The 11039-nt window shown below is 50.5% G+C and overlaps 1 protein-coding gene and 1 non-coding gene across 3 annotated transcripts in view; one reads left to right on the top strand and one right to left on the bottom strand.

Annotated features, from left to right (window-relative positions):
• The first annotated feature begins 4910 nt into the window (after positions 1-4910).
• Maea (macrophage erythroblast attacher, E3 ubiquitin ligase) overlaps positions 4911-11039 on the top strand; it is a 33889-nt gene continuing 27760 nt past the window's right edge. Inside the window, exon 1 of one of the 2 annotated variants that reach the window (XM_020177267.2) lies at positions 4911-5025. In XM_020177267.2, the coding sequence (XP_020032856.1) occupies positions 4957-5025 (69 nt within the window). In that variant the 5' untranslated portion in view covers positions 4911-4956. Of the gene's footprint in view, positions 5026-5651; positions 5862-11039 lie in introns of those variants that run through there. The other variant, XM_074042769.1, reaches the window with a different exon arrangement.
• On the bottom strand, positions 8534-8637 carry LOC141411153 (U6 spliceosomal RNA). Its single transcript, XR_012435994.1, has one exon. It is a non-coding gene; the product is annotated as a U6 spliceosomal RNA (small nuclear RNA).

The raw sequence follows: 11039 nt of genomic DNA, 5'->3' as shown, positions 1-11039 counted from the left end.
AAAAAAAAAAAAAAGTTAAAAAGAGCAGTTTCTCCCTCTGACCTTGTCCGGTTGCCCAAATAATTACTGGGCTGTGGGAACTGAGCGGATTTCTTAGCTGGGCATAGTGGCTCATGACGGTAATCCTAGCTATTTGGGAAGCCGAGATTGGATCAGTCCTAGGCTATCCAAGACAAATAGTGTGCAAGACCCCATCTCTAAAATAACTAGAGCAAAATGGACTGGAGGCGTGACTCAAGTGGTTCAGTTCAAAGCCCTAACTTCAAACCCCAGTACTACAAAAAAAAAAAAGTATATCTTAAAGAAAAACAATGGGGCACAAAAAATGTTACTTATTGGAAGGATGGATTTGTCTTGAAGGGAACATCCTTTGTTTAAAGAGATGTTCACACATCTATGTCACAGTGACCCAAGTTTAATGAGTGGACTAACCTTAAAATCTCTGGGTCCAACTGCTAAAAGTAAAACAGCAGAAATGGCTAACTATACCAGGTGCTAGACCAAAGGGGAGCACTTATCCTAAGGTGAATTTGAGCCAGACTCCTCAACCCTACCTTTCCAATGTAAATACCCCTGATGTCAGCTGAGTGTGTCTCCCCAGGATCACATGTTCTTATTAGAGCATGCCTTTGTTTTCTGCTTGCTTGCCCAATAAAAATCTGACAAATTTTCCTACCATTGTGATTTATGCAGAAATTCTTTTTTTTATTGTTGTGCTGGGTGGGGTACATTGTGACATTTATAAAAGTTTATGCAGAAATTCTTTTTTTTTTAATTGTTGCGCTGGCATTTACAAAAGTTTATGCAGAAATTCTTATTCTGGCCCTCCTTCCTGTAGGCAGTGTGAATCTAAGGGTGTGAACCTAAGGGAGAAATCCTCCTGGTGTAGCAAAAGCTACATGATGCCTGAAACCAGGCTTGGATTGCCCCTACAAAACATTCCTACGCCATTCTGGAGAGGGCAAGGAGTAGATTTGGACTCCATGAAAGAAAGGAAGACTGGAAGAGAGGAAGTATGTGCCCTTGCAGTGTCAAAAATAAAAATGTAGTTGGGGGTTTAGCTCTGTAGTAGAGCACTTGTGTAGCAAGTGCAAGGCCCTGGTTTGATCCCCAGAACCACCCCCCACACACATAAAATACAAAAAAAGATGCCCAAGAAATGCTTTTAAATCCGATTTGAAAATTCCTCAGCAGCACTTGTCCTTGAGTCCATAAAAACCTCTAGTCTAACAAGATGCTGTGAACCGCTCAGGGGCAGAGGAGCTTCCTGCCCACTGCAGGCCAGAGGTGAGCTAATTCCACTTGGGAGAATTCCGATTTGTCCTGGTGGTAATTACCAAAGACTCCAGTGACCACAACCTGTTGTGTTACACCAGCTCTTGATGCTCCAGCCCTTACCACCCACCCCAAACCAGAGACTGGGCAGGTGGAGATGGCAGTTTTTGACATATATGCAGTAAACATTCTGAAAAAGTACAGTTATCCGTTGATTCACTCATTTATTCATTCCAGGGTGATTGGTGCCCCGTCCCCCTGCACATACTAAGCAAGAGGTAGATTTGGATTAGCAAGGAGGCATGATTTTTCCTTTTCACCTTGATTTCAACAAGGCCAGTACATATTCCTTTTTTTTTTTTTTTTCTTGGTGGTGCTGGGGTTTGAGCTCAGGGCTTCAGGCTTGCAAAGCAGGCGCTCTACAGCTTGATACCATGCCTCTAGTCCTCCTCCTCTTTCTTATCTGTTAGGTCACAACTTCTGACCCCAGGTGTGACAGTGCAGGATGACAGTGCAGTGTGACAGGATCTGCTCCCATTCCCCACGGGGTCCCTGTGATTCCCTAGGGGGCTTTACAGGTCACCCAATTCCAGCCCCTTCTTCTGACAGCCTGCAAGGAAGGAAAGAGGCTCTTCCTGGTAGCTGTCTTTCCTCTCCTTCCGATTGTTACTTTTATTGTGAAACATTCCCAAGCCAACTTCCTCAACAAGCAAAAAGCAAGGCCACACCTCAGGTCATGGAACATTTCAGGTCTCTGACTTCTGCCAAGAGAACTCAGCAGGAGCTGGAGGGAGTATCCCACTCCTGCCCAAGGTGCCATAGAGCCAACATCTCACCTGCTTGCTGAGTTTCCAGGATGAAAACTCAGGTGCCAGTATCTGAAACAGCCATTAACACAGCTCCCACTGGTGGCAGTGGTCTGAGGCCATGCTCTCAATGCCTCCAAAGCGGACTGCTCAGGGACGACAGCACTCATTTGTCTCCCCTGGGCGACACTGGGGATTTCTCTCTATGCTGTGACTGGCAGGCAGCCTTTCCCTCCTTTCAGGTGATCATCCAGATCCCCGCCAGTGCCAGCAATGGGCCCCAGACACCCTCATTCCCAAAAGGAGGAAAATTCTGCCCAGGGCTGAGAATCATGCTGACCAAGTGCACCATTTAACACATGTCATAGTTCTCTGGCTAAATGTTTCTCAAGCTAGAGCCTTTCTTCAGTGCTGGAGCTGAGCTGGACCCTTTGGGCCACAGCAGCTCTGGGGTCTGCTGCTGGGATGCAGGGTGCTGTTGAAATGGGGGTACCCTCCCAGCTCATTGTCTGAAAGGGGAGTAAGTTTCCTGAAATGCTGGGTCCAAAATGTAACACACCTACAGATGACACTGGCAAGTAGGGCACATGGGGCTAAGAATGGGAAGCCTTGGCTCTGTAGAATGAAAGACACTGGGGCTTCCAGTGCACCTGGGGGATGCTCTCTGGGGTCACGAAAAAGACAGTAACTGAAGCTGCTTAAAAGAGGCACAAACTTGGTTCCCTCAAAGAATGGAACTGTGTGGCCACAGAGCCACAGGCTCCCTCAGGGTCCCTTGGGGTTCAGGGGTGATTGTTTCTGCAGGGTCCACCAGCCAGGACCACCAGTTCCAAGCACAGAGCCTGCTCTACTATCCATATACCCAAGTTCACAGCGTGATGTCCCTCTGTGCAAACTGGACAGCACCAGGGGTGGGCTGGGGCATGATCTAACTCTACAGTAAGGGACACAAAGCAAGCAACTTTTTGCACTTTATTAGTGCACAAAAGACTAGGAAAAGGACCTGCTATGGTTTGGATAAGAAGTGTGTTCCCAGAAGGCTTGGTTAATAGTGATGGCACTAAGAGGTGATTGGGTCTTGATCACATTGAGTGGGCTTCTAGGAGATGGGGCCATCTAGGAAGTGGGTCACTTGAAGTATTCCTTTGAAGGGTCTCTCTTGTCCTCAGACCCTTCCTCTCTTGCTTTCTCTGCCTCCTGTCTGCATGAAGTGAGCCACTTTGCTCCACCACACGGTCCCTGCCATCATGCATGGCTCTAGAAGCAATGAAGACAAGCGACCAGGAGCTAAAACCTATGAAATTGTGACCCGAAATAAATCCTTCTCTTAAAGTTTTTCTTCTCAGGTTTTTTTGTCACAGTGACAAAAACTGACTAAAAAGGACCAAATAATTCCAATGCAATTTTATTTTTGAATGAAAGAAAGTCTAGAGTAAATGATCTAATAAGATTGTGGGAGGTCTACACATCTTCAACCTGCAAACCTTTTTCTTATCGTCCTCGAGTATTCCTACACGGAGCAAGGACAGAATTACTCTGCTATGGAGAAGAAACCTGTGTCCTTGTCTTTGGGTTAGTTTTGTGATGCTGGGTATTGAACGTGGTTCTGTTCACTCTACCACTTGAGCTACATGCTCAGCCTTCTTTGGGTTAGTTAGCAATGAGATCAAAGTCTCTAAGGTAGCAGTAGTCGTCAAATACTGCAACACTACCGTGAGTAACTGTGACCACAGACAGGAACAAGACAGGATGGTGACAGAGAGTAGAGTGAATCTCTCCACCTATGTGAAGCCTAAGACTAACTCTGGACGGAAGGGCTAGTCTTCAGGGTCATGGACAGCTGGGCTGCTGACTCCTGCACCACCATCTTAGGCTGGCTAGGGCTAATTCGGTCACTGGAGGACAACTCGTGGGGAAATGACCACACCCTGGGAGGTGGGGGTTAGGGAGCTGCATGGAGCCTCCTGCAAGGCAGGAAACTTCCTAGATGGTGCCCCTTAGGTGGGCAGAAATTCAGCGAGTTGCAGAGTCAAGGTGTGCGCACTTTACCCAACGCTATCCCTCAAAATGTCAACGTGCCAGGGTGACCGGAGCCTGGGGCCCCTGGACCCTTCCAGGTGAGGGCATGGCTTCTTATCTCCCGGGTCTGGCAAGCCAAGGCTGACACTGCTGCGCAGGTTCTCCCCCCACCACCCCCCGCTGCGGGTGTTTAACGCTACACTTACCGTGTGAATCGTCGCTCGAAGCCAGTTCTGCCAAAGCACAAGAGACGGGTTAATAGGAAGACATGTCCTAAAACCGAACCGATTTTCATTTCTACTTTAAAAGGCACAATCTGCAAGGAGGAGAATGTGCCAGGGTTCAAACCAGACAGCACCACGGGGCAGACCCACTGGTTCACAGCCCTTCCCATACTCGGGGACTCTGAAGCCCCTGGCCTTTCCTCTTCCCATTGGGAACCGTGGTTTCACGGCAGGCCTCCAGCAGCTGCTACTCGGTGAATACGGGGCTGTGAGAGATCAGAGCCTCAGAGGCCATCGCCACGGGTGGTAGCCGCCAGGAGGAGTGAAGGCAGGAGCTATAAACTCCAGGAAGAATGACCGCTCGCAGAGAGAACCCCCGATTCTCCACGGAGTCCACACCACCGCGTATCCGGACCAGGACCGGGCGGGGAATTCAAGGTGGGAAGCTGCTCACCAGAGCTGTAGGTGATTGGCTGAGCCCGGATGAGGCCGACGGTGATTGGCCCGCACCTTCTTCCGCCGACAGGAGGTTGGGCTACGCTATTAGTGCAGCGGCAAAGCCCGCCCCTTCGCGTCACTACGTCACTACCCGGCCTGCCGCGCGCCGGCCTCCTCCGCTTGGCCGGCCCAAGATGGCGGTGCAGGAATCGGCGGCCCAGCTGTCCATGACCCTGAAGGTGCAAGAGTACCCGACCCTCAAGGTGTGCGCTGCGGCTCAGTCTGGCTCGCCGCGGTGCTTTCTAAGGGGATCGTGGGGGTGTCCTGGGGGACAGGGGAGGGGCGGGCGGGGTCTGGGCGCAGTGGGGCCTGGGGGCGGGGTCCTCGGGGCGGTGGGGTCCAGGGCGGAGGGGGCGGGATCCGTGGTTCCCCAGCGGCGGCCGGGCTGGGCAGAGTCCGGAGGCCTGGGTGGTGGTCCTGGGGTGGGGTGAGTGGGGGGGGGTTCCGGACAATGGGGGGGGCAGTGGACCCCGGGGTCCGTGAGGCCGTTTCCGCGCCCCCGCCCACCCTCCTGCCCACCCGGCACTCAGAGTCCGAAGGCGGCCTGAGGTCTGAGCTGTCCCAGCGACTGCCGGGCCCGAGCCGCCGGGGGCGCGGGCTGATAGGGGGCCGGCGTCGTGGGCGTGGGGTCGCGGCGGCGTCCGGCGTCCTCCCGGAAGCTCGGGTTGGGGCGTGGCCCCTAGATTTGCCTCCCCGCGCTGTTTGGGGGGCAGGAGAGGAGCCCCAGCGATCCGGTGGCACCCGCCGCGTCGAGGTCTCCGGACCTCGGAGTGCAGCTCCTGCCCTCGGCTGCCGGGGCGTGACCTTGGGTGGTCGCTGCGCCCGTCGCGTTCCCTTCGGGCGAAGGTGCGATCCAAGCGTCCTGGAGGGGTGGATGGATTCCTGCGAAGCTCCGGGGAAGAAATCCCTTCCGAGAACAAGTTCGGGCGTTCTTAGGAGAGCCTGCTGAGCTTTGAGATTCTGCATTCCTTTCCTCGGAGCCGGGTCCCTTCTCTCGGCCCGCAGTACCGCGCGACACCGTCCATCTCAAGGATGACAGGTGATGGATGCCATGTGGTTAGGTGGCGGGAGTGTCCCCAGCCCCAAGGCGGTCTAGCCAAGGGCTGAAAAGCACAGGTGCTGAGCTGACCTTTGCGGTCTAACCTGACCCCTGAGCTTATGGGAGACCTGGGGCGGTGCCTATCTGATGGTGTACCCTTATCAGATGTAAGCCATGGTAGCACCTGTGACCCCCGCATGACATGAGTGACCAAACACTGCTCAGGGCCGTCAGGTACTTGTCGGCATTGTCACTGCTGATGCCTGGCTGCCCTGGTTCAGTTGGTCTTCACAGAAAAGCAGAAGCAGGACCCTATTCCTCCTCAATAGTGGGTGAGCAGCCCTGTTTCACCACTGCTTTGGTGTCCACACTTTATTTGATCAAGGAAGGGAAGGGAAGGGGAACATTGCTGGCATTGCCAAATTCTTTTCTTCGAAATTTCTTTTTCTAGGTGTTTTGTTTGTTTGTTTTTCTGTGTGGGGGATCCAACTCTGGCCCTTGCCAAGGGTGCATTCTCAACCCTTGGGTTTTTGATAAAAGGGCTCATGTACCTCAGGCTGGCAGTCTTCCTGCCTCCACCTCCAGAGTTTGGGGTTATAGTTGTGTACCACCCCGCCTTGTTTGTAGTTGGCTTTATACTCAACTCCATGATATTGGTGGGTTTCTCTTGGTTGACAGATGAAGACTTGGTGGCTCAGAATGGTCTGCACTGAGGTAGGGGGATACGCCATCACTGGAGAACCTTTAACGACTGACCTTTAGTTGCATTCAGCACCTCCAAATCCACCACAAGGAAGTTTGCTAACTAGAGCTGTGGCGGCAGTTCACTTTTGATCTGACTGGTGAATGTGGGAACCACCAAGCAGGAAAGGTCTCCAGAAATTTCTCCATTGCCCATTGGGTACACTGGGAAAGGAAATGGATGGTTAACCAAGGGTTCCTTTAGTCCTTTGTCCTCGGTGACCAGAGGTATTTACTACTCAGTCTGATTGAAGTGACCATGAAGAGGCTCGTGCACATGCAGAAAGATGGCGGTGTCATTTCAGATGAGCTTGCCATATTTTTAAAAGCAGTTTTCTTTTTTTAAAGAATGCTATTAAAGTTGATTTTTCAAGTAGAGATGCTACTTCTCTACTTCCCATCCATATGATGGTTCTGTTGACAGTGTATCTCTGCTGAGTTGAGGTTTTTTCCTAGAAGTTTTCAGGAATAATTCCTGGTGAATGATGGGGAGCTTTTACTAAGAAGGTAGGGATCCTCACTTAGAAGCATTTTCTGACATAGAATAAGCAGACTATCAGAAGAGCTGATGTCTCCAGAGCTGTATTGTTGAGTCGGGAGGTTCAGCAGAGTAGGGTGCATAGTGTAGGAGTCCAGGAGTGAGGACTGAGGGCTGGGTGCTGGCGGGTATGGGTCTGTACCTCCATTCAAGGGAATATCCTCCTGCATGGTGGTGGGAACTAGACTGAATCTTTACCTGGCGAGAATTAAACTCCTTTCCTGCCAAGTACATCTGCCTCTGGCACACAGGGTTGGGGTCCCTGGGTGGGTTCAAGCAGTGGACCTGAGATGTCTACCTCCTCAATCTCAGGACTGGTGATAGACTCCTGGTGTCTGGCAGGGAATTCATTCTCTCTCTCTCAACTAGAGCAGTGTGAGGTGCTGTTGCCAGCATGCCCTGACTCTGGGCATGGCTCTTCCCTGGACCAACACAGGCTTCTCTGGAAGCCTGGGCACTCCTGGGCTATGCCATCCCTTACTGTGCATCCCAGGATGTTTGGCTGCATCCCCAGCTTCTGCCTACCAGATGCCAGACACGTTTCCCAGAATGCCTCCTACACAGCCAGGTGTCCCATGGGGTCAAAGTCACTCATGTGAGTACCTCTGGATTGGACCTTGCTCTAGGGGGCTCATTTCTTTGTTCTTCAAAAGCCACAAGGTGTGGCTCAGGAGACGTTCCATGTATTCTGGCTGTGACTGAGGTCTTTTGCTGAAAAGGCTGTCTGGTGCCAGACAGATGATGACCCTTTGGAGCAAGGAGATGAAGCTAGGATGTAGAGTCTACCATGTTGAACTGGAAGCCCTTGTTTGAATTTTTTTTTTTAAGTAAGTTTCTTTTCTCCAGATTATTCTGCTGCACAGATTGTTTTGTTCCATTAATATTTCTTTATTTTTTTCTTTTCTTCAGATAGGTGAGGTAGACTAGTATCCTATCAGTCTTTATCACCACCCAAATCAGGTGGAGTCCACAGGGGGAGGGGGAAACTTGGCAGTTGTCGCTGAGACACCTGACTCCTCCCCTTGGCTTGCCTGGGCCTACGTCTGTCCTCTCCTGGAGCCCAGTCAGAGGCTTCTCAGCTTGACTCTGTTCTCTCATACCCCCATTGGTGACACTGTCCTCACCTTTCATATGACAGGCTGAGAAATCTGGGAGTGTTGTTCCTAAACGTATTCTCGTGTGTCTTTGAGTTCTTTACAGGAATACTTCCATTTTCTGCCTTCCATTTGATAACAGTACTTCCATTTGACCAAGTACTGCCCTGGAATTCACAGCCTGGGTTTGTACTTGACATAGAGTTTGAATGCCAAGTACATGCCTCAGGTTCTAACTTTTAGTGCAGTTTCCCATACTCAGTCTTGCCTGGATTTGGGAGGATCATGTGTTCTTTTTTTTTAATATGGAACTCTTCACGAATTTGCGTGTCATCCTCATGCAAGACCCATGCTAATCTCTGTATCGTTCCAATTTTAGTGTATGTGCTGCCCAGGTGAGCACTCATGTGTTCTTAAGTGTAAGAAACGATGGTAACCATGAAGTATTTGACCTAAGGGACAGACACATACTGGACTTTGTCATGGCCGTGTATGTCCTAGACAGTGGCATTAGGCTAGATCTTAACTTCTTTTGATGGCAAAGTAGCACCACGTCTCTTGCCCTCTTCTTGGGCACTTACTAAATTGTAATCCCTTTCCTCTCCCAGGCTTCAAATCCTGCCAGATCTTCAGAGCACTGTCTGCTGTTATCTGAAATGCCCTTTTGCTTTCCAGTACCTACTGCCCCGGGGCACAGCTGAAATCCCTTCTCTCCTGAAGAGCTGTGCCCTGCCTTTCACTTGCTTTGTCTTTCACACCATTGGCTGGACATTTGACTGAGTGAAACATACGGGCCATGTATCCTGCTGGTGTCCTTGGGGCAGCACATGTTTTGCCTCTTTGTGTCTGGGCTGTTCTGGCATAATAGATGCTGGCTGAAATGAGAATGCAGACTTGGAATCCCTGCTAGCTGCCAGGCTGTTTTTGGTTTGTTTCTGATGTGCTAATATTTTAAGCAGATTTTGAGTTAGGAAAAGAAAAGACTTTGTAATACCTAGTTCTCAGTGATGTATGAGGCAGTACTAAAACAAGGTATAGAGTGGCTGAGGGACTTGAGCAGGGCATATCCAGTAGGCTGCGAATTTAGGATGCAGCTCAATGCTGCTGGTGCCAGTGCCTCTACACTTAACCCTAGCCATGTATTCCTGTAGTAACTGTTTGGGAGCCTTCCTGGGCCTGGCATTGTGCCGGACCCTGAGGTGTTGCGATGAGGGAGAGCGTAGTTCCTGTCCCCTTGGAGCTCATCCTCTGGCAGGAGGGTGGTGTTGACAAGTCAGTGATGTTTAAATCCCTCAAGGGATGCCCAGGTGAAGTTGGGAAGGGTGGGGTAGGCTCTTGAGTGGGTGATGAGCTGGTGGTCAGAAGCTGATAGACTTGTTAATAGCTTTAGTAAGTAATAAACATTTAGTGAAATGAGGTTGAAGGGAGAAAACATCCAGCATGCTGGAGGCCTGGCTTTAAATTCCTGACCATGAACCTCTGATGTCCCTGAGTGCCTGCCTTCATCCCTGTCCAGTCTCCCTCCTGTCCTCTCAGATGCATTTTTCCTACCCATCCTTCTCTCAGGCCCCTCTATTACCTCACTTACCTGCACCTGTCATGCCAGCCTGCCCACCTGCACTGCTGTGCAGCCTCTGGGCATCCACCTACCTGTGCCCTTCCTGTGGCCTGCTGCTCTGGCAGTTGGCTTGTGTTTGCTCTGTGTCTCCAGGTACCCTTTGGTAGGTCAATTCATAGCATGCACATGGTCAGCTGCTCCTCTCTCTGCCCTCCTCTTCTACACTCTAAGCTGTTTGCCAGGCACTTCTGCTGAGGATAGGGTGGTCAGTCCCCAGTTAATCACCCACTCAAAACCTTCTCTCTGCATGACTCCTGTGGCACCCTTCTCTGGGTTCTCTTCCCCCCACCCTGAGCCTGCAGGTGCCTTTGCCTTTGCTCTTCTCTCTGATCTTGTAGTCTTTTCACTCTTCTGGGTCACCAGCTAACACACAAGAGGTCACTGGTCATGTTGCTTTTCAGGTGGCCTCGATGTTCGCGTACTTTGCCTCCAGCCAAGCTTCTCCCTGAGCTCCCGCCTCATGTAGCTGCCCACCCACAGGGCATCTCTCTTTGGATGTCTGGGAGGTGGATCAAAGATCCAAAACAGAAAGCTAGACCTGGCCTTGGAACCCCAGATCTGATCCATATCATCTCAGTGGAAGATGCCCCCCTGCCATTTGCTCCACAGCAGGCTACAACCCCAGGTGGTTTTCTTTCTTTATTCTCCTTTTCTTATTTGAAGAGATGGATTACTGGGGATTGAATCCAGGCCTCAAGCATGCTAGGCAAGCACTCTTGTTACTGGAGCCATACTCTCAGCCCTTTTGTTTATATTTTTTGTTTTTGAGATAGGGTCTCACTAATTTTGCCCAGGCTGGCCTCAAGCTTACAATCCTCCTGCCTTCATTCTCCCCTGCTTCCCTCCAGTTCCCCCTCATTGTACAATGGCTGCTGGGTTTGTAGCATTCACATAGCAGGGAAGGATGAGAAAACTATGCTGCTGTGTTTGGACCAGCTTCCTGCATGGGGCTTTCCCAGAAGTCCTATTGAGCATTTATACTTAAGTTCATTGACCAGATCAAAGATTTGCTATTTCCAGCTTTAAAGGAATAAACCTGGAAAAAAATTATTCCACCATTTGTGGGCTTATTGCTGCCTTAAATAAAATTGAGGCTTTGTGGTTCCTTTTGGCCTCTGCTACTTTTACCCTGTTTTGGTTTCTTTGTAACATTAATCACTGGCTGACAGAATTGTGGACACCTGTTT

The sequence above is a fragment of the Castor canadensis genome, chromosome 9, assembly GCF_047511655.1.
Source record: "Castor canadensis chromosome 9, mCasCan1.hap1v2, whole genome shotgun sequence".
Classification (NCBI taxonomy): domain Eukaryota; kingdom Metazoa; phylum Chordata; class Mammalia; order Rodentia; family Castoridae; genus Castor; species Castor canadensis.
This window is presented reverse-complemented; position numbering and strand designations above follow the sequence as displayed.